The following is a 27,779-nucleotide window of genomic DNA, read 5'->3' as shown; positions in this document are numbered from 1 at the left end:
TTCCGGGTTTGATGATAACCAGGAGCCGGCGGCGTTGGTTCGGCCCTTTAGGTCCTTGCTCCGAAGCTCCGCCTTCTCTTCGGTTCTTTCTGGAAAACCCGCTTTGATCTCGGCTGTGCGTGACAGGTACTTCTCTGCCGCTGTGGGTTCTTCTTGGGCTGTCGGCTGCAACGGGGCGGGCAAGACTCTTTTCCTCGCGAGGCTCGGAGTTCAGCAGGGCGCCGGCGGGCCTGTGGCACCGGGCAGGGAAGCAGGTTATTTGGGTCGTGGCCCCGGCGTTGACGTTTTGTCTCTTTCTTCTCCCTTCTCGATTGCAGCGTCCCAGGCGCCTGTGTGTCTCCCATGGCTGATACGACCCCAAACGGCCCCCAAGGGGCGGGCGCCGTGGTAAGTGAGCAGACAGGGTCGTGTTGGTCGATTTGCCAGAAGTAGGAAGGAGCAGGAAGTACTGGGAGGACCCGGAGAGTTCCAGAAGCTCAGAGATTTCTGGACTCGGATTAGTAAGTGGGAGCGGGGGCGAAGAGGGAAGAACGGAAGCTACAGGGGGAGCTACAAGTTTGCTTCCGAAGCGACAACTGGCTGGCTTGGAGCAGGTGGCCCTCACCTGCCTGTGTTGGAAATTGGCCTTCTTGCCTTTCCCCACGCTTCGGTCTCTAATTGTCCTAGGCCCCAAGGTTGAAGATGCCGTCTAAGGTTATGCCGTGACACAAGCCTTATGGCGCACACGCGTGGGGACAGGAAACCTTTGTGTCAGCTTTATGCCATGGTATAGAAATGACGCAGAGAACGATCTGTTTTTTTCCTTCTTCACATTGTTCTTATTTATAAAGCGAAGTAGTGCTTTTGTAAAATTTTCTCATTTTTAAAATGCCAGCCAGCAGCTTCTAGTTACTTGTACCCGAAGCATTATTGTCCTCTAATTTTTCAACCCTAAGTGTGTGAATTGGATGAATTACTTTTTGAAAACATTTACAAATGTTTCTCTATACACACTTTAAAACTTTGATGGCTCATTTGAAAGTCTTGTTTGTAAACTCACAAATACTTTGTTGTTCTTCCACATGACCACATTATCATATCTGGTAATTTTAACATTGATGGGTGGTATAAACTAATATGCAGTTCATGTTCAAGTTTCCTTAATTGTCTTCTAAAGCTGCTGATTTTTCCTCTTGGGTTCAGCCAGAAAGCATGCATTACATTTACTTGGTCTCTTGAGAAGAGTTCTCTGCTTTCCTCCCTTTTTCATCTTTTGAGATTGGTAATTTTCTAGAGACCAGACCTGTTTTATAGGATGTACCTCAAACTGGAGTTACACGAGTGATTTTTTTGTTCTTCTCTCTGCATTATACATCAGGAAGCATTACATGTTGATTTATCCCCTCATTGAGGGAATTTTAAGTTTGATTCTTTAGTTAAGATGGTGTCTTCTGGAGTCTCCATTGTAAAAAGATGCCTTTTTTCCCTTTGTAACTAAAAGATTGTTTTATGGCATGGTCCTTAGATTCTGTTTGTTCCTCAATAGTTTTTTTTACCTGAAGATCCTTTTTTTTTTGTTCCAGGAATTGAACTCGACCTCTGAGCCACATCCCCAGCCCTATTGTGTATTTTATTTAGAGATAGGGTCTCACTGAGTTGCTTAGCGCCTCATTTTTTCTGAGTCTGACTTTGAACTTCCATCCTCCTGCCTCAGCCTCTGGAGCTGCTAGGATTACAGACATGCTGCCATAACCCTTGGCTGGTCAAACTCTTGATGAGCCTAAGTGATCCTTCCGGTCTCAGCCTCCCAAGTAGCTGAGACCATAGTTGTCTGCTATCAAGGCTAGTCAGTCTTAAAAATAACCAAAATATGCCTTTTTGACTTTCTTTTATTGTGTGATAAAATGCACATACGTAAAAATGTACAAAGTGAAAGGCATAGCTCAGTGATTTATGGCAAAATGAACACCCTACACAAATAGATTTTAAAGAAAATATTCTAAAATTAAATTTCAGATGGTGTCATAGAGCTTGGACATTTGTAGAGGAACTGAACACAGGAAAGCTAGATTTATCCTTCTCCTTGATCATTCCTGATCATGTAAATTTAAGGGAGTTACTAGTATGGTAGGTAGGATAGAATCAACCAGATTCTGATATTACCTGCATATGATTTAAGAAGGAAGGCAATAAAATGTCATTGAATGTTAAAATGTTCTTGCATTTTTCTTTAAAAAGTTTTTTTTCACATTTTTTCTCCAAAAAATAATAAAGTTAAATTGCTTAAAAGCAGTGTTCTGAAACTTCAAGTAGACCCATTAGTGAGTTTCAAAATTAGCTGTGTAAGCTGTTTTTTTTGTTTTTTTGTTTTTTTTTATATATAGTAAGGATACGTATTTGTGAAACTTTGTTTTACTCTATATACCCATGTATGTTTGTATTGAACCTCAATGTTAACAGTTTTTGTGTATACTGTAGTTGAAAAATGTAAAACTCTCTTTTGAATATGATTATAAAATACATCTTAAAAACAGATTTTTAGGTTCTTACTTTAGTGGTAATGAACACACAGGAGAAAGAAAAGCAACAAAGGAAATGACAATAAGAAAAAATGAAAATGATATGTGGAATTTTAATGTAATATCACTGAAACTAGGTAAAACTTATAGGGACAAATAAAACACAAATCCATCTTAAAACCTGTAGGGGAACCGTAAGAGGATACAGAGTCATATAATCAGAGAAACAGGTGACATTTAATAGCTGATAGTTGTATTTTGAGCACACCCAGTATGTTAGGCAGATCATCCACAGAGTAATGAGTTTTTAATGGTAAATGTTAACTGTGGTTTTTACTTTCTCCTTTCAAAAGTTTATTTAATTCAAACTGGGTTGTGTGATGCCTTCTTACTCAGCTCTGAGATCTACCTATTTGGGTTTGAGATTTTGCTAAGAATAGGCATTTGGTTCTCTTGAGAGTAATTAGTTCTTATTTAATGTTCCATTTAAATAGATGAAACCAGTATTAAAAGTGTTGAAAGAACACAGACAATTTTAGTAAATTTCTGTTCAGGTTTCTTTAAGTGCTTCCTGTGCTTTCCATATCAATACTAGTGTTTGAACTTGTCATTGAGCGTATATGTGAAACAGTTAATTACCTTGAGAGTTTTCACTTAATGATTTAAAAACAAATGTTATAAGGCTGTTGAAATATATTGAATATGAATAGAACTATATACTGTATTCTTAACAATTTGCAGGCTTAATTTACTACAATATTTTTCTTTTTACATATAGCAATTCATGATGACCAATAAACTGGACACAGCAATGTGGCTTTCTCGTTTGTTCACAGTTTACTGCTCTGCTTTGTTCGTTCTGCCTCTTCTTGGGTATGTATTATACAGATTTCTGACTTTGATAATTGTTCAATTTTTTTTATGAAATACCTTTTAGGTGTAAGAATTGTTAAATTGTAAAAGATTCAGGGACAGATAAAACTCAAATCCTTAGTGATATCAGTTGGAAAGATTTATGATTTGTGAAACTAAGCACAGTGAACATCTGAGGGAAAATGAAGGTGCAGGGTTAAGATAAGTTCATGATTCTTGCATTTTTGACCTTTTATTTTAGTCTTGATGGGAAGAATCACTGCTTTATAAAATTTAGTTGGGTATATGTATATGAAATGATGCTTCTAAGAAGGAGAATAAGTTCAAGTTATTTTTTTTTCTATTGACAGTTAAATGATTTAGGTGTTGTGCAATTATGATGCAATTCACAAGGGAGGAAGAGACATGGTAGTTGTTTATGTCTCATGATGACTTCTCTGGTAATTTACAGGTTGCATGAAGCAGCAAGCTTTTACCAACGTGCTTTGCTGGCAAATGCTCTTACCAGTGCTCTGAGGCTACATCAAAGATTGCCACACTTTCAGTTGAGCAGAGCATTTCTGGCCCAGGCTTTATTAGAAGACAGCTGCCACTACCTGTTATATTCACTCATCTTTGTCAATTCCTACCCTGTTACAAGTATCCTTTTCTACTTTTTTGACAGTGAAATGACCAACTAAATATGTAAGGAATTGCCTGATTATTTTTTGCTATAGGAAAGATTGGTAGTAAGGGCATTCAATGACTTGAAGGTTTTGCTTTTTCGGACTTCATATATATGAAAAAGATATGCTTATTTTAAGAATTTCAGACCCTAAAGTTTGAAATGTAAACTTTGAAGAGCTGATTTGGAAATTTTAAACTTTCAAAGCATAAGCTTAAACAGGACTTATGAATATTTAAAATTTTCTTTCATTTAACTGGGCATACATGGTGGTACAGTCCAATAGTTCCAACACTAAGAAGCCTGAGCAGGAGGATCCCAAATTCAAGGTCGTTCTCAGATTAATGAGGCCTTAAGCAACTTAGACCCTGCCTCTGAATAAATTAATATATAAACAAACAGGACTGGACATGAAGCTCAGGTGTAAAAGAGCTCTTGAGATTTCTTTCATTTAATTTATAGCTTCTTTGAGAAAGTATCTAGATGTCTTGCTTTTAAAAAGGCAGATCCTCATATTTGTTGTAGGTAAAGTAGAAACATGGATAACATGTATGGAAACAACATATAAACACGTATGGATAATACATATAGCTATTGAGAATTAAGTTATTCATTTGAAATTTATATGCTTTCATATTTCCAAAGTGTTGTGGGAGCCAGGCACAGTGGTACACACCTCTAATCCCAGTGATTTGGAAGGCCGAGTCAGGATTGCAAGTTCAAAGCAAGCCCCAGCAGTGGAGAGGTGCTAAGCAACTCAGTGAGACCCTGTCTATAATAAAATACAAAATAAAACTGGGGATGTGACTTAGTGGTCAGATGCCCCTGAGTTCAGTCCCTGGTACCCCCCAAAAAAAGTATTGTGGGATGATAATTGGTATTATCCCAAAAAAGGAGGGAAGTTCTACAATTCAGTGTGTTTGGGAAGCACTAAGTTAAACATTTTGAAATAGGGTACTTTGTCATAGGACCTTTGTGCACTGTGAGATTAAAATAGTTATTAGCATTTCTTGAAATTTTTTTCTATAGATTATTCATTAGGAAGTTATTTAGTGTTTTGAGAAGTACTGGTCTGAGAGTTTTTTAGGGTTTTTTTGTTTGTTTGTTTGTTTTTTGGTGCCAGGGATTGAACCCAGGTGCGTTTAGCCACTGAGCCACATCCCCAGGCCTTTTTCATACTTTATTTTAAGGTAGGGTTTTGCTAAATTGTTTAGGGCCTCACTGATTTGCTAAAATTGGCTTTGAATTTGCAATCTTCTTGCCTCAGCTTCCCAAGCTGTGGATTACAGGCATGCGCCACCACCATGCAGCCTAAAAGCTTTTGAATGTTTATGATACAACTGTAAGTAGTAGAAAACACAGGGTTGGGGAGATAGCTCAGTTGGTAGAGTGCTCACCTTACAAGCACAAGGCTCTGGGTTCAATCCCCAGCACTGCAAAAAAAAAAAAAAAGAAAAGTAGAAAACACAATAAAATATTTCTCTAAGACTAAATATCCATTTAGATGATACCTATGTTGTGAAATATTATTTTTAAATAGGTTTTATGGTTGTCATTCTGGGGATTGAACCCAGGGCCTTGTGTATGCAAAGTACACATTGTACCTATATACTGGCAAAACAGGTGCTTAAGAAATTTCCATTTTCTCACTACTTATAAGGGGATAGAAGTGAAGTATAGTTCAATGCCTGGCATAGGTAATGGTGTTCAGTAAGTTTTGTTGAGTGGATCATCAGGTCATGCCAGATGAGACCCATGACTGGGAAGGCAACCTCTGTCTTTTGTGAGCAGTTGGTTATTTGATAACCCATTTCTTGTGGGAATGTTGAAGTCTAAGGATTTCTCCTTCCTTAAAATTCTTATGGGGAGGGAAAAGGAGTAGGGAGCAGTGAGAGTAACATAAACTAGTAATTGTCAAGGAATACTAGTCTGATTCCTCAGGAAGGTGGGCATTGTGGTAATAAATAAAGTGGCCAAAAGTATTATCATAAACACATTCTGATCTTCATTCTTATAAAGGTGATATATTGCCCTTGCTCTGTCAATGACAAGTACTTAGGGTTAAAATTGTAAACTTATCATCCCTTATCTTTTCTAAATAATTTTAAAGTGACATTGAGAGCTAAAGTTGTGAATATGTTATTAATAATTTATTCCCAAGCTTGGTGCTGCATGCCTGTTACCCCAGCTACTTGGGAGGATAAGACAGAATCACAAGTTAGAGGTTAGCCTGGGCAGTTTAGTGAGACACTGTCTGTAAGTAAAAAGTTAAAAGCACTTGGGATGCTCATTGGTAGTGCACAGCTGGGTTCAGTCCCCAGTACTGCCAAAAAATAAGGATTTATAAGATTTATGAACTGCTGTAGAACATTAGAGATAAAATAATCATTAGAAATCTCTGGCTTTGATTTCTAGTCATTTGCCAGAGTATAAGAAAAATGAGATTTGCAATAAAGCCAGGACTGGTACCCACATGTTTTGACTCCCAATTCAGGGTTCTGTTTTCATTACCTGATACTACCTCTTATTAAATTGATCTTTAAGTCTGGATACATGTCAAAATTTAAATTGAATTATTTAAGCCAAAATAGAATTTCACAGGGACCTTAAGTAAGATAGGATTATACCTTTCATCAGTTTCAAAGGAGTTTATGATTCATTAAAAAGTTTAAAACTGTATGTATGTGTGTGTATGTATGAGTAATCTCTATTTGTGTAATTGACATTTTAATTCTTGGGAGTCGAAGGAAAGAATTGGTCAGGGTCTTAATTTAGAGGTCTACTGAATTAATGAGATTGGGTTCTTTTAATACTTGAGTTTAAAGTGCTTACCAATTGGAAATTAGGAACCTTTGGGTCATAGATGTGAATGGTTATAATGAATTTGATACTCATATTATTAGAGCATCGCCATTTCCCATCCATGTCAAGCCTTCAGCTAGTATAGAAAAACAATGGTTCATTTCTTAGAAACTGCTTATATTTTTAGGGCTAGTATTTTTACCAGTTGATTGACTAATGGTCTCTATCATTTCATGGAAATGACAAGTTTTAGGGTTTTTTGTTTGTTTTTATTACAAACCTGCAAAAATTGGGGTGGACAGTGAAGTCTTCTGAGCAATTTCTGTTTTTCAAAATGTTGAATGAAAATTGTATATTTACCCAGGGCATAAAGCCATATCGTTGGATTTAAATATAAGTATTCTCTGTTTATGTCTCTAATTAAACTGATGAGACTTTTCAGTAGATTATATACCACCACAGATATACCCTTTTTTATTTTTACAAGTTGAGAACATAATTGTAACAGCTTTATATGTATAGTATCTTAAAATAATGGGGTCTTTGTAGGAAAGAAATAATAAAACATCTTCAATTGAGAAAAATTTGGGAATTACTCCTTAAACTATTGCCTCAAACTCTCTTCCCGGAGTGAGGTCTGTGAAAGCACTGTAAAAGACAATCTCTGTGTTTGAAGGCTAACTTGAGTGGCCAAGATGGCCATCGTAGGGCTAAAAACTGCATATAATCCTTTGAGGTAGCCTAGGTTTTAATTTAATTTTGCAAATATTTGCAATGTTTTATTAACCAGTAGAAATAAATGAAAAAACTTTTTTTAGTATTCATAAAAATAACTGTTTTAGAAAGTGAAATAATCTATTTTTTTATAAAAAGCAAAATGATTTGATTCAAAATATATTAGTACAATAGGCATTTCACTGAATTCATTTTGCAGGTGTTATTTCAGATCTCTATATTTGAACATAATACATGACTTGTCTTGCAAAGTACTTGATGATTTTTGTGTTTTCCTTAATTGTTTTCTTCAGTGAGTATTTTCCCAGTCTTGTTATTCTCTTTGCTTCATGCTGCCACCTACACAAAAAAGGTCCTTGACGTAAGTAAAATAATGCTATTTCTGATTTCTGGATTATAGTTGACATGAGTTTGAGTTCTAAGACACTTTGTCATTTGTCACAAGAAAGTTCTTCTGTTCCTTTATACACTTGTTATGAATTATTTAGTAATTTGATAGTTTTTGAGTTTAGAAGTTTTTATTGCATTGTCACAAATAGTACATTTTGTAGTTAAAGGATTGCACTTAAAATGATTCCCTGGTTCTCAGAGGAATTTTCATCTTTTTTTTTTTTTTAACTATTTTCTTTTAAGTTCGATGAATTGCTGGACTTGGTGGCACATGCCTGTTATTCCGATGGCTCGGGAGGCTGGGGCAGAAATATCACAAATTCAAAGGCAGCCTCAGCAACTTAATGAGGCTCTGTCTCAAAATAAAAAGGACTAGGGCAATCTCAGTGGTAAAGCACCCCTGGGTTCAGTCCCTAATACCCAAAAATAATAAATAAAAGGTTTGATGACTTGTCAGAGATTTCTTATGCTGTCACTATATAATTCCAACATACCAGATAGACTATACCAAATCTCTTTTACAGCTAATGTTAAGAACTGCTGCTTTCCTGAAATTATTTCGTTGCTGGATTGGAACATTAAACCTAACATAAGTGTGCCAGGTGGATTTACTGCACATACACTGAAATTTGAATTTAAATATCCAAATTTGTGCCTTGAATTGAACTTTCTTTATCCCTGTAATTCTTTGATCATAGCAGCAATTAGGGCTTCATAATTTTGCTTTTTTTAAATTTTTTTTTAGTCATAGATGGACACAATACCTTTACTTTATTTCATTTATTTATTTTTATGTGTTGCTGAGTATCAAACCCAGGGCTTCATGTGCTCAAGGCAAGTGCTCTACCACTAAGCTACAACCCCAGTCTAGGATTTCATAATTTCTACTATTTATTAGCTAAGGAATCACAGATATTTTAACTGTATTACTGAATAGTCATATTTTGTTAAGATTGGAGAGAAATAATCACACCATTTTTTATAAAATAATTTAACCTTTTTTAAGAAACAAAAGCATCTAAGAATGACAAATACTTTTATTAATGTTTCTGTTTGTCTTCAAATACACAAAATAAAGCAAGAACATACATTGTTCATTTTTAAATAGTTTGTAAACTTTCACATTTTTATATAACTAACTTATGGTTACTTTACCTGTTGGATGTGCTACTTACCTACAAGAAAGAAAATAGTCAACTTGGTATCCCTTGGTTCTGCATCTGTGGATTTAATTGATTGCAGATCAGAAATATTTGCAAAAAAAGTTCCTGTCTGTACTAAACAGGTATAGACTTTCTTTCCCTGAACAATAAGACAACTATTTATGTAGTATTTACATTGTATTAGGAATTATAAGCAATCCAGAGAATATTTAAGGTGTAAGAGAGGATGTGTATAGGTTATATGCAAATACTATGCTATTTTAAATAAGGATCTTGAGTATCTGCAAATCTTGGGATCTGAGAAGTATCCTGAAACAAATCCTTCGTATTTCCTGAGGGGTGACTGTACTTAAGTTACCAAAAATGCTCCATTTTCTCTAATGTTTATTTTCTTTTGTTTTAGGCAAAGGGTTCAAATAGTTTACCTCTGTTGAGATCTGTCTTGGATAAATTAAGTGGTAATCAGCAAAATATTTTGAAATTCATTGCTTGTAATGAAATTTTCTTGATGCCTGCTACAGTTTTTATGCTTTTTAGGTAAGAATAAAATACACTTGTTTTGGAAGGCTAATAACTAAGTGAACAGATAAAGATATATTGTTTCATGTTGCTTGAAGTTGTGGTCTTACAGTAATAATTATCTATCATCGCCTCCTTATTTTGTTTGTATCCTGGGTATGGAAGGTAATGCATGAATAGTGAAAGCTTCCTTTTTGAAAGTTAAAACCATTAAAATCACATTGATCTCTCTGTTGATATCTTGCATTTAAGTTTTAAAGCAGGGTATATGTCTACCTTGATGGTTTCTTTTTCAATTTTTAGTTTTATAAGGAACAAGATATTATAGATAAAAGTTAAAATATTTGATTATAGGTCTTAGTTACAGTTTTGTTTTCTCTTTCTCATGGGTAAAGAGTTCGATATGTACATATAAAGAATCCTTTAATAATGCACAAGTCTGTAGCAAATACATTTTATTATATGGTGGGTATCAGATTTTGTTTGTTGAATTTTTATATCATAGGTATTGTGACTTATTAGTTGTCTCTCCCTTGCTTTTTTCTACTCAAATGTTTATATTAACATACAATTATGGATTGTTTCATTTAATGGTTTGTATAGTGTCATATCAGATTAGGGTGCTATGTCTTATTACCCATTCCTCTAATGGTTGACAATTTGTTTCCATGTTTTCTTCTTTTCCAAATATTGATATAGTAAACATTTTTTCCTGCTTATACTTACTTAGGTGTCAGTGCTTTCTTTAACATATCAGAATTGATTTTGCCATATTATAAGCTAAATTCATTTTGTGTTTAATAGACCAATGCCAGAATGTCCTGTACAATGTCTATATCTTTTCATAATCTTATTGATTTGTAACAAACTTATTGATCACAAATTTATATTTTATAATTTCAGTATTCATTGTCTTGATTAACTAATGATGTTTTTATATACCTGACAGTTACTTCTTTCTTTAGCATTTTCTCTTCAGACTTTTTATAGATTTCCTTAAATGCATCTTTTCCATTCTGTTACTTTAATACTTCCCTTTAAGAACTCTAGGGTCACCACATGTTGCTTAAATTATGGGTCCACTAGATAATCTAGTTTAAATAAAGTGCTAGAATGATGCAAATGAAAGATTTCTTACTGGATGTTATGGACCTGGATTCCAGTTGATTTGACCATTGAATTCTAGTTGATTTGTCCTTTGGATTCTAGTTGATTTGTCCATTGGATTCTAGTTGATTTGTCCATTGGATTCTAATTGATTTGACCAGGAATATCAGATACTGTCATTTGTTTCCTGTAAGTAACTGAAAGTAAAAATAGTAAATAACAAAACTATTTTTTATATGAATATAATTGATGTCTACATTCTGAAACCTTCAAATTCTGTTTAATAAGCCAAATTATTTTGTTCCTCTTCAATTAGTTTTAAGAGCCTGGGGATGTAATGCAGTGGTAGTGTGCTTGTCTAGCATTTGTGAAGCCCTGATTCCAATCCTCAGCAACGTACAAACACAAAAAGACTAAAATAATTGCAATGAAGTGCTGCAGCACAAACTTAGAGAAATATCTAATTTTTCTTGAAGCATCAGATTTTGATTTCATTGGTAGATTAATTCAGTTGTGCTTCTTAAAGATTTTATTTAAGGACTGGGGTTGTGGCTCAGGGGTAGAGTGCCTAGCATCTGTGAGGCACTGGGTTCAATCCTCAGCACCACATAAAAATAAATAAATAAACTAAAGGTATTATATCCATCTACAACTAAATTTATTTATTTATTTTTTATTGTGGTACTGGGGATCGAACTCAGGGCCTTGTGCTTGCAAGGCAAGCACTCTACAGCTGAGCTATCTCCCCAGCCCTAAAAAATATTTTGTAAAAAAGATTTTATTTAAACACTTTCCATGTACGAGTACATCTAAGTTTTTACTTATTGTAAAGGAGGTGAGAATTTATCAGAAATATTTAAAGAGAAAATGGCTTTATTATTTTCTTCACTCTTAACTTACTCTTGTAATGAAACTGTATTTTGGTATCTGTTATCCAGTTTCCCTTTATTCCCCTTCCCTTTATCCTTCCTAACCTCTAGTAATCATATTTCAGTGTCTTCTTTGAAATTGTTTTTAGCTTGCATATATGAGTGAGAACATACAATGTTTGTCTTTCTGTGCTGGACTTATCACTTTTCATAATGTCTCCAGTTCTGTGCATTTTTGCCATAAATGACAGTATTTTATTCTTTTTGTGTGTGTGGCTAAATAAGTATTGTGTGTATATACTTGGAAATATATGCCACATTTTCTTTATTCATTATTCCGCTAATGGATTCCCCAGTTGAGTTTTACATCTTGGCTATAGTGAATAGTGATGCATCAAACATGGAAGTGTAGGGTGTTGATTTCATTTCCTATAGATATATACTCAGAAATGGGATATAGCTGTATCATAGGGTAGTTTTTTTTATTTTTTATTTATTTTTGAGGAGACTCCATACTTTTCTCCATAATGGCTGTATTGATTTACATTCTCACTCGCTGAGTTTGAGTCACTTTTCTCTGCATCTTCACCAAGCATGTTATTTTTTGATTTTTTTTCTTTGTAGCCATTCTGATGAGAGAGATGATACCTCATTGTGGTTTTTTATTTGCGTTTCCCAGATGTCTAGTAGTATTGAGCATTTTTTTCTTGTTATCCTTTTGTATATCTTTTGAAAAATATGCACTCAGATTGTATCTTTCTAAATTTTTTGAGCTCTTTATGTATTCTATATATTAATTCCTTGTCTGTTGAATAGTTTTCAATTATTTTTCTCCCAGGTTGTCTGTTCATTGTTGATTATTTCCTTTGCTGTACAGAAACTTCTCAGTTTTGTATAATCCCATTTGTCCATTTTTGTTTTTTTGACTGTTCCTTTTGGGGTCTTACATAGAAAAGTCATTTGCTTATTCTAGTGTTTTGAAGTGTTCCTGCCCCACCCAGCAACAGTAGTCTTTCAGTTCATGAACATGGGAGGTCTTTCTGGGGTTTGTTCCTTTAATTTCTTTTTTCAGTGTTTTGTGATTTTTATTACTTTATTTTAAAGAGTTAAAATCTTTCTATGGCCTGGGGCTGTAGCTCAATGGTAGAGCACTTACCTTGCACATGAGGCACTGGGTTCAATCCTCAGCACCACATAAAAAAATAAAGATATTGTATGTATCTACAACTAAAAAAATTGTTTTAAAAATCCATTCATAAAGTTTGATTCCATTTCTTTTGTTTGTTGTTTTTCATTGCTTAGAGATTGAATCCAAGGCCTTTGCATATGCTGGACAAGGGCTGTACCACTGAATTACATCCCTACGCCTCCATTTCTAAAAGGAAAAGCTACTAATGTTTTTAAATACATAACTTGAATGTACCCATACTATAACATTTAAAGCAATCATAAATAATGGCTATTTTTTATATGCTGCCTTTCATGGTAGACACACAGTATAATATTAGAAGACTATATTAAAATTGAACTTACAATCTGAGTTAGCTTACACATATGTTTACATGTATGCAAAGACAGATAAAGGGATGACCATTATGACTTTATTCCTAATTGTAAACTGGAACTATCCTAAATATACTATTACTAGGGAGCTTGTTACATAATGGATCCAAGTAAGTATAAAAAGGAGTACTTGAAGCTATAAAAAGAAAAGGTAGTTTATGTATTGTCATATGGGATGAGGTATAATAAGTTGGTTAACAATAGTATGGGGTGTTCCCCCTGTATTTTGGGATGCATGTGCACAAGGACATGTATGTGTTTCTTTCTGTCTCAGAGAAAGAGGCTAATTTGGATGAGGGGAAACTTGTTTTTCAGTGAATATTTTCTATGTACATTTTCTGTATTTTACTTTTTCACTTTAGAAAGTTAATTTGTCAAATTGTTGGAGAAAACCAATGTAACGTTTAATTTATTGATGTTTATAATCATATAAAGTACTTTTGTTATAAAAGTAATATTGTGCAACTTAGAAGAAAAGGCTAAAAAATTAGCATAAGAAACCACATTTAGCATCTTAATGTATTCCCTCCAAATTAAGTTTCAAGATACAGTTGTAATAATATGTATAGATTCCTATTCCACTTTTTCAAAGTTGCCGTGTAGTTTTCATGACCAAGATTATAAGTAGTTGCATACTAAATCCTTTTTAAAAATGATGTGATTATATACATTTATATAATCCTACTACTGCTGTGTCCACTATAGGTTTGTGTCGTGTTTTTTTTCTTTCTTTTTTGTGGTACTGGGGATTGAACCCAGGGCCTCATATATGCTTAGGGAAGTACTCTACCATTGAGCTACATCTCTTGCCCTTTTAAATTTTATTTTGAAAAAGGGTCATGTCCCAGGGTGACCTCTCACTTATGATCCTCCTGTTTCAGGAGTAACTGGGTTAACAGGCATGCCCCACCATGCCCAGCTAATTTTTTCTTTATTTTTGCAGTACTAGGGATTGAACCCAGGATCTTGCATATGCTAGACAAGTACTCTACCAGTGAGTCATATCCTCAGCCCCATTGCTGTTTTATTTTTAGTTATTTCCATGAAAATATTAAGCCAGGTGGGATTTTCTAGGATGAATTTCAGAGTTGGAGTTTCAAAAACATATCTTAGATAGATAGACATATACATGTATTGATATATATATACACACACACACACACACACACACACACACACACACATCTTTCTTAGGGTATTTAATTGTGCTTTTTAACCAAGAACAGTAATTAGTGTAGGTTGTGTAAATTTGCTAGTGAGCCAGTATAGGTTTTTTAAAAATTATCTTATTTAGTTTATTTAGTTGTAGATGGACACAATACCTTTTTTTTAATGCAGTGCTGAGGGTCAAACTCAGTGCCTGAAACGTGCCGGGCAAGTGCTGTACCTCTGAGCCCCACCAGTATAGTTTTGAGTTTTCATTTGTTTATATAAAATAAACTACTTTTTGTTTGAATATTTGTTTTTCTAAGATATTTTTATTTGTTGTTGATGAACCTTATTTTATTTATTTGTTTGTGGTGCTTAGAATCTAACCTAGTGCCTCACATGTGCTAGGCAAGCACTCTCCCACTGAGCCACAATTCCAGCCCCTGAATATTTTCTAAGTTTTAAAACTTGATTTCATCAATTGTGGTAATTAGGGAAATACTTATGTAACTTCCTGATTTATTTAGTATTTAAAAATTTCAGTTGAGTGCAGTGGCCCACACCAAAATCCCAGCTACTTAGGGGGCTGAAGCAGTAGGATTACAAGTTTGAGGCCAACCTCAGCAATTTAGTGAGACCATATCTCAAAATCTCAAAATATAATAAAAAGGACTGGGGTTGTTGGTCAGTGGTAGAGTAGCCCTGTCAATCCTCAGCACTGAAAAATAATTAAAATTTTCAAAAGTAATATATGGCCAGTTGTGGTAATCATACCTGTAAACCCGGCAGCTTGGGAGGCTGAGGCAGGAGGATCACAAATTTGAAGTCAGCCTGAGCAACTTAGCCAGACCCTGTCTGAAAATAAAAAGTAAAAAACATTGGGGCTATAGCTCAGTAATAAAGCATCCTTGGGTTCAATCCCTAGTACCACCAAAACAAAATAGGTAATATTTATAGGATTATGTTAATAAAAGTTTAAGCAATAACATTTTACTCTTTACCAATCATCTCTGCTCTTTTATTTTAAAAAATAACTTGGGTTTAGATATATTAGATACTAATGACCATTTGAATGAAGACACACATATTCTACATTTGAATTGTTGTCATTTGAAAGTATATGTATAAAAAAAAGAAAGTATATGTATGAATTGGTAATTATGTTTATCACCCTTGTATTTGTTTATTTCAGTGGCCAAGGAAGTTTGCTCCAGCCTTTTATTTACTATAGATTTCTAACTCTTCGATATTCCTCCAGAAGAAATCCATATTGTCGGTAAGCTGATAATAAGTTTAATCTTTTATTTTTTAGAGAATTGTTGACATATAGTATTTTTAACTTATAAAAGTTATTTGGCTGACAGTTTAGAACTTGGAAGAGATGTTTTTGTAAATTTGTTATAGGTGTTAGAATTAACTAGGGTTATTGAGGTAGTTGTACAGATACTACTTGACTTACGGTAGGGTTATATCATTATAAATTCATAAGTTGAAAATATTAAGTTGAAATGCATTTAATACCTTACCAAATATCACAGCTTAGCAAATAGTACTATAAGTGTTAGTTGTTCACTGTCATGATTAAGCAGCTAACTGGGGTTGCAACTTTCTGCCATTGCACAATATCACATTTAAGAGTATCATTCAGTGTATTTCTAGTCTTGGAAAATATTAAAATTGAAAGTAGGTTTCTGTTGAATGTGTATCAATATTCCAGCATTATAAAATGGAAAAACTGTAGGTCAAACTGTTCTTAGTCTGGAAACATCTATATTTCTTTTTAGAAATTATGACTAGAGTTATCTTAACCACCTTTAAAACACTGCTGTGGTTAGATACTTCAACAGATGTTTAAGACAAAAGTCCCATTCTCAAGGAGTTTTCCTAGTTGAAACAAAAACACATGTTGAATAGTAATAAATAATAGTTCAGGATAAAATATTTACAAGTCAATATATAGTAGTCCCCTTCACCCACAGTTTTACTTTTTGTTGTTTCAGTTGCATATCGTCCAAAAATGGAGAATTCCATAAATAAATAATTCACAAGTTTTAAATTGTGCATAGGTCTGAATAGAATAATGAAACCTTGTGCAGTCCTGCTCCCTCCCACCTGGGATGTGAACATCCCTTTGTCCAATGCTATACAATGCCTAATGTACAAATAAAGATTTATCATAGATATGTGTGTATAAGAAACAACAGGTATGTATAGGGTTCAGTACTATCTGCAGTTTCAGATATCTAGTGGGGGGGGTCTTGGAACATACCTCCCTTGGATAAGGCAGGGATAATATATACAAATTGCCATATATTTGCTTTTTTGTATCAGTATTATCTACAGTGCACAGAAGTGGGAGTGGTCATTGGGCTAAAAGGTAGACAAGCTTAGGAATGAAATTAGAGATTTAAATTTGATCTGGAAGGATTAAAACATTAAAGCAGCCAGGCACAGTGATGCAGGCCTATAATCCCAGTGACTTGGGAGGCTGAAGCAGGAGGATCATGAGTTCAAAGCCAACCTTGGCAACTTAGGCCCTAAGAAACTCCACAAGAACCTGTTCCTAAATAAAATACAAAATAGGGCTGGGGATGTGCTTCAGTGGATGAGTATCCCTGTGTTCAATCCTGGGTACCAAAACAAACAAAAACCATGAAAGCATTTTAGGTAGGTAGCTATTAGGTGCATGATTTCAGAGGAAAAAAAGTGCAGGCCATGTATGAAGGAGCATTGAGTAAACAAGTTTAAATCTAATGCAGAGTCATAATGACAAGTTACTGAAACAGATTAAGAAGGTATATTGGAGTTACATCATAAAAACTTGAGTTTTAGTATAAAAAATTTGAAATTTGTTAGATGTATGGGAATGATGATTTTGACATACTCAGAATATTATTCTGATAGTCTTGTACAGAATGGTTTGGAGGAGAATAATGGGAAAGCCGAGAAGTGTTTTAGGAAATTAGTATAGTTTTCAGGAATGGAAGTTTAAATGAATATAGACCAAAGTATGCATTCTATTCTTAAAGTTGGGATAGAAATAAAATGAATAACTGCTTTTAGTAGCTTTTAAAATGTAACTTGGTAGTGTTAATGTAGCTTTTATTTTCACGTTTAAAATAATGTAGTAGAATTCAGCCAGAAATCCAATCAGTGCATATGATTAACTCTAAGTATCATCACAAGTATACTTAAAAGAACTGAATTTGAATGCTGACCCATCATTTACCAGGTATGTGACTAGGCAATTTATTTAAATTTAAATTTCTTTATTAATAGAGGGGAAAACCTCCCGAGGGTAAAATGAATCATATTTTTAAAGTGCTTAAACTATTCTGGCATGTACCTTTAGTCGCTGCTCCTCAGTAGATGGGGCAGTAAGATCCCTTGATTCCAGGAATTCAGGGCCATCTTGGGCAACATATTGAGACCTTGTCTTTAAAAAGTAAGTACTTAGACTCTTATTATCTGTTAGGTTCTTAATAAATATTTGCCTTAATCTATGAGCAGATTTTCCTTTTCAGGGGCTTTTTATGCTTTTTTAGACAATGTCTTTTTATAATATTTTCTGAAGTAGAGCTTACTTGTTTTAGACATAGGTTATGAATGAGTCCTTTAGTAGTCAGTCAGTCTTCATTTTTTAAAAAATATTTTTTAGTTATAGACGGATACAATACCTTTATTTTATTTATTTATTTTTATGTGGTGCTGAGGATCAAATTCAGTGCCTCACATATGCTAGGCTGGTGCTCTACCACTGAGCTACACCCCCAGCCCAAGTCTTCATTTTTATTTGATTCCATGAGTCTTTTCCTTTTCTTCCTGGCTCATGCTTTCATTTCAGATATTCTAGTTCCCTGACCTGACCTCCATTTTTCATCAGCACATTTCTTTTTCTGTTTCTTTATACCTTAGTTTCTTCATATACTCTTAAGTCACATTAGTACATCTAGACATTTAGAATTTTTCAGTAAAAGATAGCAGTGGGTCAAGCTACCACAAATATGTGCTAATAAGTGTCTTCAAAGATTGCCCATAAGTACACGTTTTAATCATAACAGTGGAAGGTTAATGGAGAATATCAGTATACTACTACTACTCTTTTTTGTTGAGGGTTTTGAGGCTGTCTGTACTGACAGTTCCGTACCATTTTTACTTGTCATGATTTTTTTTTTTTTTTAAGTTGTAGTTGGACTCATAGCTTTATTTTATTTATTTTTATGTGGTGCTGAGGATCGAACCCAGTACCTCGCATGTGATAGGCGAGCGCTGTACTGGCTGAGCCACAACCCCATGATATTCTTCATAAAATTTTAAACTCAGTTCCTGAGTCACGATAAATTCCCATTTTGGTGTTTAAAAACAAACCCTATGTCACTGGTGGCCACTGTATTGGACAGCACAGGTACCTGGCATTTTCATCATCATTGAGAGTTCTGCTGAACTCCATGACTCTTTACTTTCTTTTTTATGACCACAGTATTTTTCAGGGTACTTTCTAATTTTATTCATTTTACTGAATCATTCAGAAAACAGTGATAGTGTGTGATTATAACAGGTTTATGTAGAATTAAATATCTGCATTTGAGGGACTTATGAGTTAGTTAGACACCTCAGTCAGTATGATGATGAGGTGCTGTGAAAGCATAAAAGAATAGGAGACAAATGAGAATTCACTCAGTTGTGGGACTGTAAACCACGTTTTTTAAAGAATGAACCTGAGTTCTAGCACAAGGGTGCCTGAAAGTGCTCAGCATACCAACAGTTAATGTATGAACTCAGGTGGTATAGAGGGAAGTGGTAAAGGTCTGTGCCCAGAAAGATAGGTGGTAGAAAGGACAAGATCATGAAAGAGTGTGTTTTATTTTGAGATGGGGGAAACCTTTGAAATTCGTAAGGATTAGGAACATTCATCAGGTCTGATTTAGATTATATACATATATATATATATATATATATATGTGTATATATATATATATATATAAAATATATTATTTTTTTGTAGTTGTAGATGGACAGCATACCTTCATTTTTTTATTTTTAATTTTTTAGTTGTAGGTGGGCTTAAAACCTTTTATTTTTATTCGTGGTCCTGAGGACTGAACCTGGCATCCCACATGTGCTAGGTGAGCACTCTACCACTGAGCCACAACCCCAACCCCAGCATGCCTTTATTTTATTGGCTTATTTTTGTATGTCGTGCTAAGGATTGATCCTAGTACCTCATGTGTGCTAGGCAGGTGTTCTCCCACTGAGTCCCAGCCCTAACCCCGAATTTAGAGATATTTCAGAAGATATATTACAAGCTTATCAAGAGGAAATGACCAGTGTGGAGAGCCATTAAAGTAGTACAGAGCCTGAACTAATCTAGTGGAAAAGCTAACATATTAGAAAGTTACTTAGGTGCTCGCTTCGGCAGCACATATACTAAAATTGGAACGATACAGAGAAGATTAGCATGGCCCCTGCGCAAGGCTGACACGCAAATTCGTGAAGCAAATTCGTGAAGTTCCATATTTTTAGGAAGGACTGTATAGAGGGAAAAGAGGGGTGGGAGGGAAGGGAAAAAAATAACAAAATGAATCAAACAGCATTACTCTATGTAAATTTATGATTACACAAATGGTATGCCTTTATGCCATGTACAAACAGAGAAACATGTATCCCATTTGTTTACAATAAAATAATAAAAAATTTTAAAAAAAAGTAAGTTACTTAGGATGTAGCATCTTAGGGTATGGGAAGAAGAATGAGCTAGAATACCTCCATCTCTAGGTTTCTGGCCTAGTAGCCCAGGATATTGTGAATAATGTTGCTATCACAAGGAAAGCATCTTTGCAAATTGTATTCCTGTCAGTATATGAGAGCATATTACTTTTTAAAAAGTAAGTTCAGGGCTGGGGTTGTAGCTCAGTGGTAGAGCGCTTGCCTAGCACATGTGAGGTACTGAGTTTGATCCTCAGCACCACATACAAATAAATAAAATAAAGGTATTATGTTCATCTACAACTAAAAAATAATTTTTAAAAAATAAGTTCAAACAATAGATGTAACAAAAAGGATACAGAAAGATAAAACAAGAGTTTCATCTTTATGCAGGATGTGTCCGCATATAAGGTCAAACTCATGAATAGTAAAATGATATTTCACATCACTTATAAATTATAGTACAATGTTTGTGATTTTGTGTATACTAGCCAAATAGTATAATGTAACATGTACTATGTGTAATAAAGGGTATTTTATAGGCATTGAGCACAGCTGGGGCAAAGGCAAAGTCCACATTGTTTGAGGCACAGCCGTGCAACGAAACTCAGTCATAGAAGTCGTGGCAAAAGATGAGCCAAAAGATAGAGATAAGATTGTGTAGGGTATTGTATGGGCTTTAGTCTGAATATACAGAGCCAGTTTTATCAGTAGAATGATCCAGCTGAGAGGTAAATTTTTTATCGACTTCCTGTGTTGTCTCATTTAAACTTCACTACAATTCTGTGAAGTACATGCCTTTAATTTATAGCAGAGGAAAGCTCTGAGAGTATGTTCATTTAAGGAAGTAGTGTGTGAATTACCCCTATTTCTTAATTTTTCTTGCTCTTTTTAAGAACAAGTTGGATTTGCCTAAGTTAAATGTGAATATTACTTGACTTTACCAAAGAAAAAAATGTAAATGTTCCTTAATTTCAGTCTTCAGAGAGCTATTTTTTAGAATGCTGTTATTTTTATTTTTCCACAAAAAAAGATACAGGTGCTGATTTTGAGGATTTTGTTCTATGTGTATATATGTTTGTCTTGTTTGGCAGAGGGTTTTTTTTTTGTTTTCTTGAGATGGGTCTCACTATGTTACCACCACTGGTCTTGAATTCCTTGGCTTAAGCAGTCCTCCATGAGTGCTGGGACTACAGTTGTATGCCACCTGGAGATGTATATATTTTGTGTATTCCCTATGTTGCATTATATATTAATCATTCTTCAGATGCTTTGTTGACTGGGGTAACGACCCATCAGCATTTTGTAACACTTTATTGCTTTTTCCTTGTGTTTTTGAAAGAAAACTATTTTATTTTGCAGGAACTTGTTTAATGAACTGAGAATTGTTGTTGAACACATAATAATGAAGCCTGCTTGCCCACTGTTCGTGAGAAGACTTTGTCTCCAAAGCATTGCCTTTATAAGCAGACTGGCACCAACAGTTGCATAGTTTAACATCTAGTTAAGCTATGTGTCTAATAAAAGCATTATTAGCAGCTGGTACTTCTGCTAGGGTATCCTAAATTCCAGGTGTTAACACTGACCTCAATTCAACTTACATAATTTACGTAAATGCATCTCAATGGAAAAATAATCATTTTCATGGCATGTTAAATCAAGCCTTTTCAAAAGTTTATGAGAATATTTTACTGTGCTCTGTTGCTAATGGTTCAGGAAGTTTGTATCTAGTGATAAATGTACCAGATTTTTTTTTTAGATGCTGCTGTGCCTGTATCATGAAGTACATTTATTTTTTGTAAAAATAGTTCTGAAATTTGTTTCTACCTAATTTGTAACCTAAATTTATATCTGGCATGAGTTCATTATGGTAATAACATGTGAATTCAGTATACTTTCAGACAGTATTCTTTTGCCATTCACTAGTTTTGGTTGATGATTTTAACAAAAACACTTCCCACTGTAATTCTATTTTAAATTGTTACTGATTTTGTGCTGCTTTGCTAGTACAGATTTATTTTGGATGTACCATTATAAGAGGCAGTCTATATCTTATGCTAGGACCTTCTAAAGTTTTATTTCCATAAGAATACTGTGGCTTTGAATTTTTTTTAAAGCTCAGCTGTAGGCCTGTTAGTCAATTGGATAAATATTTGGGGTCACATAACCACTTTTATATATCAGAAAGTAGTAGTGACACAACTTTCCTTTCAAAGACCCATTGAGTAATATTTCTTAAATAGGAAATCCTTTTACAAATGTAGACAGATAGGTTTATTAGTATTATACTTTGTAAAATTACCTAGTTCAGATTCTTGACTTCAGTTTTCTTGGTTTCTTAGGCTTGAATTTTCCTAGAAAATTGCAGCAGTCAGATGCCTTTTGAAAAGAATGTATGAAGATTGAGCATATAACTATTCTGAAATAATAATGAAGAATGTCCTATAAATTACATATTTACCTATCAAATCTGGTTTGAAAGGTTAAATGGAAAGGTTTATAGGTAAGGTCATATGGAATGGGGAGGGGGGAGAAGGAATCGTGGGGGAATAGTATGCACTTCAGTCTTGTAATGCATAGATAAATTTGTGGAAATTGGCTATATTATGCAACTGTGATTTAGGTTGTATAATGTGTTAAATCCTGTTCATTGAGCTCCCATCAGCTACTTTATAAAAATTCATTCTGATCCTTATTATTGTTGCATGATTGGGAATGTTCAAAATGTTGCATAGTTTTAGTATAGAGTAATATAATTGTTTTTGTATCCAGTTTTCTTCTGTCTGCATGTAATATGGATTTCTCAAATACATTCATTAGTAACTTATCAGTAACATCAGTTTTCCTTTTGTTCAACTTCCTAATCTATAGAAAGGTGAAATTCTTAGGATAGATTGCCAGAAAAATTCTACTTTGATAGCTTAACTGTAACCAGCTATTTTTGTATTTTTGTAATATTTATCTACTATGTTGGAGAAGCAACCTCATAATATACAATTGACTGTGTGTGTGTGGAACTAGCCTCATCACTGTATATGTAATCTGATGGTTTTGAAAACTAACTTTCTAGAGCAATAAAGTGACTATAATGTTAAGTAAACACACTGATTTCCAATGATGTTTTAAAATATTATCTAACTATATCAAGAAATTTTGGCAGCTGAAGGCATATTTATTTAAAATTGTTTTCGCTTTTTTTTTTTAAATCAATCTTGATAATTTTAGGTGTAGAAGAGTTTGAAAAGTAGTGCTGAGAGTTCCTTAATACCCATTATTTAGCTTCCTGTTATGTCAGCATCTTGTGTAACTAGTAGAATATTTATCCAAAGTAAGAAATTAACTCTGGAACACTACTATTAACTAAAGTACAAAACTTATTTGGATTGCACCAGTTTTTCCATTTGTTGCACTGTTTTTACCTTGATTGTCCTTTAAAGGTCTATAAGTGATCATTTTGAGTTTTTCTTCCTTATTTTTAAAGTTACCAGTGGTCAAAAAGATTCCATAAAGGAAGTGATCTATGTTGCTTTAAAAAAAAATTTTAACCTTAAAACTTCTGTAATGTCAGATACTTATGCTTTAAATCAAGGCTTTTAAATCACATGACAGGATTATAATATTTCTGATATGCTCATGTTTGAGAGGAAATAAAAGATTTATTTCTTAAACGAAGATAATTATAAATAATAGTCAAACTCATGAGAAACTTAAGTTTACAATTTGAGCCTTAGAATATGTTTAATTCGCATGAAATTGTAATTAGAAATTCTGCATTATAAACATGTACAATTATAGTCTATTCGATATCTGAAATTAGTTTTATGTGTACACCTATAAAATTAAAATCTGGTAACAGTATATAGAATGAATGCAGTAGGATAATTAACTCTTACTGCATAACTGAACTAATTTTTTCTTACAGGTGTGAAAGAAGTTGATTTAACATCCAGAATATCTCATTGTTTAGGAAATTGTATAGTGCTATTATTTATTAGACCCTCCTGAACAGGTGGACACCTTATACAAAACATAAATTATTCTAGCAAACATTCTATATCACATTACTTTTGTATTCTTGATTTCTCATTAATTTAAACCGTATTTAACATCAAAGAGAAAAGTCTTGGGTACAATTCATATGTAAATTTTCTTGGAATAAAATTGATGAAGGTTGGTATTCCTGGAAGGAAGCAAAAAAGCAAGCTAACTTTTTTCTTTTTAAATTATGTTTGGATAAGAATGTTTCTTACAGAGAACATCAGGCCAAGCTAATAATAAAGAAGTTATGAAAGATTAGCACATTCTGTCTTCTAAGTAAGAATTGTAAAATTGTCAATACTTTTCTTTATAAGGATCATGATCAAAAATTCAGATTAGGTTTGTAAGTTTAGGGCATGAATATTATTTATCCTGGAAAGGTAAATGGGTATACGTAATAAGACAAATGGAACTGAGAGGTTTAGTTTTCTGAAGCATTCAGATGACAATGAGTAAAATTAATTTTGTGGTAAACATTCTTAACTAATGCTAAGGAATTAATTTTGATTAATACAGGTATTCTAAAGCCTCAAAGCTGTCACTTAATTTTGATACTCAGACTGAAAACCTCAAGGGAGGAAGTAGCCACAGACAGTTATATATATAATCTGTAGGTGTCACTCTTTCCTAAAGCTGCCTCCCTTTTTCACTTGCTATATTGGAAGGTTAAATGCCACTGGAAGAGTGCTGAATCAGTCATAAAACTAAGGATCTGAATTCCATGACCCTTTTTAATGTGTATTAATTCAATATTGAACAAATACTTAGTAAGCATTTACTATGAGTCCTTTTTTTTTTTTTTTTTTAAGTGACTGGGCTTAAACCCAGAGCCTCCTATTCTGCCATTGAGCCTTTGCATACATTTTTAAAATATTGAAATATTCAGAAGTACCCTGTCAACATGTGCTTTGTAGGAAAATAGGCCACAATTGAAAGTAGCATACAAATCATGGTCTCTTTTCTTTTGTTTTCTTTTTTTTCCCAAAGTGCCTAAATCACCTAAACACATAAATTATAAAATTGTTCGTTCTTCATTTTCAGATGTGTGGAAACACGCTACTTAAATTTTTTTCATCACCATTTTGTAGTTACATGAGATACAGCTGGTTTAACCTCTTTAAATTTAGACTTTTCATTGTAATATAAAAGCATATTGAACTTCTGGGATATTATATTAGTAATGGTACCTAGATTTGAAAATTAAGTGTGGTTGTAGAGACACTACTAGTTTTTCGTAGCACCTCACTGAAATTCTAATCCTGGAAAATTCCAGTGAGACTATATGATAGTATAGTTCAAGAGGTAGCATACCAAAGGCACATTCTTTTAAAAACCAAGGAGTTACTTCTAGAGATTGTTTTAGTGAGCACTCCTTTTATATTCTGGGTGGAAAGTTATTAGATCTGGTATTAAGGATAAAAAAGGAACTGCTGAGTTTAAGAGGCTTCCTGGTAGAAATTAATCTAGGAAATTTTTATATTCTAAGTTGGGTTATTAGAACATGTTCCCATGTGAGGAATTTTCTCTATCGAGTAGTCTTTCCCCTCTTGTGCAGTTCATATAGGAAAATTGATCTGTATTGAGTTTGAATTGCTATGACAAGAGAAAGAAAAAGTACAGTATTTTTTTGATCTAAAGCCGATTGTTTTTCTTAGAAAACAATAAGAAAAAGTTATAGATTGACATCTGTGCTGGAATTAGCTCATGTCTTAGGAGAAAGAAGGGCCCATGAATCATTTTACTTTCTATTTCATAGCCAATTTTGGTATGTTCAGACTTTGAAATTAACTTTTTTTTTCTTTTCTTGGTTCATGACAACTTAATTCTACATTTTTACTATTTTTCTTTGTAACTTTAGGATAGAATGATTCCTTTTGGTGTTAATTTTTGCCTACATGTATTTGTAAGTTGGAGACCAAATGAACAAAGTCTTGGGCAGGTAACATTTATGATGTGTTTATATGAAACAAATGTACAAGGGTCACAAAGGTTAGAAACAGTCATAAAAAAATGCTTCATTTATAAATGCATTACTTTTGGTGCTCTATATAATGGGATATATTGAACTAAAAATTTGTATATGCAGTATGTCAGCATTTCTTAGTAACTTCTTTTGAATCTATTTTTAATGTCTAATATTGTACAGTTATACTCTTTAGGCCAATACTATCCACACTGTATAAATTTATAAAATAAATTGAAAAATTCATCATTCTCCTATATTCAGGACCAAAACACATAATGCTAATGTAGGGCTCAGAGGGGAAATATAGTTCTCCTGCATATTTGAAAAAATGTGAAGTCCTTTCAAGAAAATCTAATAAACATAATAATCATAGCCTGCTGACACTAAGGAAAAAGGACCTCATTCACTCTTTCTTTTATGCAGCGATTTACTGGTCCCTACTGATTTCCAAATTGGATCACTGTAGTAAATTATCCATGCTGGTACCTGTGAAAGTAAGCCCTGGGATCCATATTTGTTTTGTGTTCTGCTTAAATCAGCAAGAATGATAAATTTGATGGTGTGAAATTGGAAGTATCAAGGGCTTTCTTTGGTGATTGAGCAAAGAAATGTCTCCACTTGTAATTTATTGTGACCCTTTTTCACTGTATGTGCTTTGTATGTCTAATATTTATTTCAGTACAAATTAAATTGTTTCTTCACCTATATTGTTATATCTGAGATTTTATTGATGTAAAAATCAAATTGTATAATAAAAACCTCTCTGGATTTAAGCAGATTTTAAAATGTTATGTTGCAAAAATATATTTACAGTTAGAATTCAGCTTTCCTTTGAGCCTAATTGCCTTATTGTTAGAATAGGTGAATTTGAGCACTTTATTGTCCTTAGTCCATTACAAATAATAGAAATGCTGTGATGTTGAGGTCTAACAAGAAACTGGAAAAATAAGGTGTAAAACAAAACCAGGGGGGAACATGTGATTGGATGATATCCAGCTGTTTGCTTCTTTTTGTCTAGTGAAATTTATAACCTAGTGAATGAGTTATTTATTACCCTAAAGTAATTCACAGTATGCAGTGTATCCAAAATCATTAGGATAACATAGAAGACTGTATTTCCCTTGCAGGTGTTTAGAATTGGCAGAGTGAGAACTGGTTCTAAGTAACACACTCTACAAGCTAGTGACAAAAATCCTTGTCCCTTTGACTATTATAATCTAAAAGACATTATAGAAATCTGTTATATAAAGGTAATTCTGACAGGTGAAAAAACACTGAATTAGTTAATGATTGTCTACTTAAGGGGAAAGGTGTTTGGTAACCCAGGAAATAGGATGTGTGAAGCCCTGGATTCAATCCCCAGCACTGAAAAAATTTTTTCCAAAAGATTATCAAGTCTTAACTTACATACACATTTTTGGTTCATAATGCCCTTAAGCATATGGGAATATTTGAATCTGTTTATAACATAATTCTGAATTTTGACAAGGGAAAGTTCATCTCATTCCTTGAGTCGGGTTGAGAGGGGAGGGAGATTCCTCAAGGAAGTGGTAGACTGAGATCCTTAAGAGTAGGTGATTTGTCAACAAAGGTGTTTTAAAAGTTTTTATGACATATAGCCAGAGGAATGAGAAGTTGCTCTTCATTTGTGTACAGTGTATCAAAGTGCATTCTATGGTCATGTATAACTAATTAGAACACATTTTTAAAAATTAAAATTTTGTGACACATTTTGAA

General features: G+C 33.7%; 1 protein-coding gene and 1 pseudogene across 2 annotated transcripts; both read left to right on the top strand.

The window, feature by feature from the left end:
- Positions 1-26,815, top strand: Tmem33 (transmembrane protein 33). 2 transcript variants are annotated; one of them, XM_047566621.1, is made up of 9 exons: positions 1-126; positions 318-387; positions 3,277-3,371; positions 3,823-4,010; positions 7,866-7,933; positions 9,529-9,662; positions 15,525-15,608; positions 21,401-21,521; positions 22,381-26,815. In XM_047566621.1, exons 2-9 carry the CDS (start codon positions 343-345, stop codon positions 22,384-22,386), a joined length of 741 nt encoding a protein of 246 aa, XP_047422577.1. In that variant the 5' UTR covers positions 1-126; positions 318-342; the 3' UTR covers positions 22,387-26,815. The 2 variants fall into 2 exon arrangements, with proteins under 2 accessions (XP_047422577.1, XP_047422575.1); XM_047566619.1 differs by having other exon boundaries at positions 21,401-26,815.
- Positions 19,736-19,853, top strand: LOC124995193 (uncharacterized; annotated as a pseudogene).
- Positions 26,816-27,779: the final 964 nt, after the last annotated feature.

Source organism: Sciurus carolinensis, chromosome 10 (assembly GCF_902686445.1).
Source record: "Sciurus carolinensis chromosome 10, mSciCar1.2, whole genome shotgun sequence".
NCBI classification, from domain to species: domain Eukaryota; kingdom Metazoa; phylum Chordata; class Mammalia; order Rodentia; family Sciuridae; genus Sciurus; species Sciurus carolinensis.
This window is presented reverse-complemented; position numbering and strand designations above follow the sequence as displayed.

What these genes read in the sequence shown, in the direction of transcription:
- Tmem33 (XM_047566619.1), top strand. Translation starts at nt 343, where the DNA reads ATGGCTGATACGACCCCAAACGGCCCCCAAGGGGCGGGCGCCGTG. An exon ending in CAATTCCTACCCTGTTACAA is followed by an intron (nt 4,011 to 7,865) that starts GTATCCTTTTCT and finishes TGTTTTCTTCAG; the next exon opens with TGAGTATTTTCCCAGTCTTG. An exon ending in AGAAGAAATCCATATTGTCG is followed by an intron (nt 15,609 to 21,400) that starts GTAAGCTGATAA and finishes TTTATTTTGCAG; the next exon opens with GAACTTGTTTAATGAACTGA.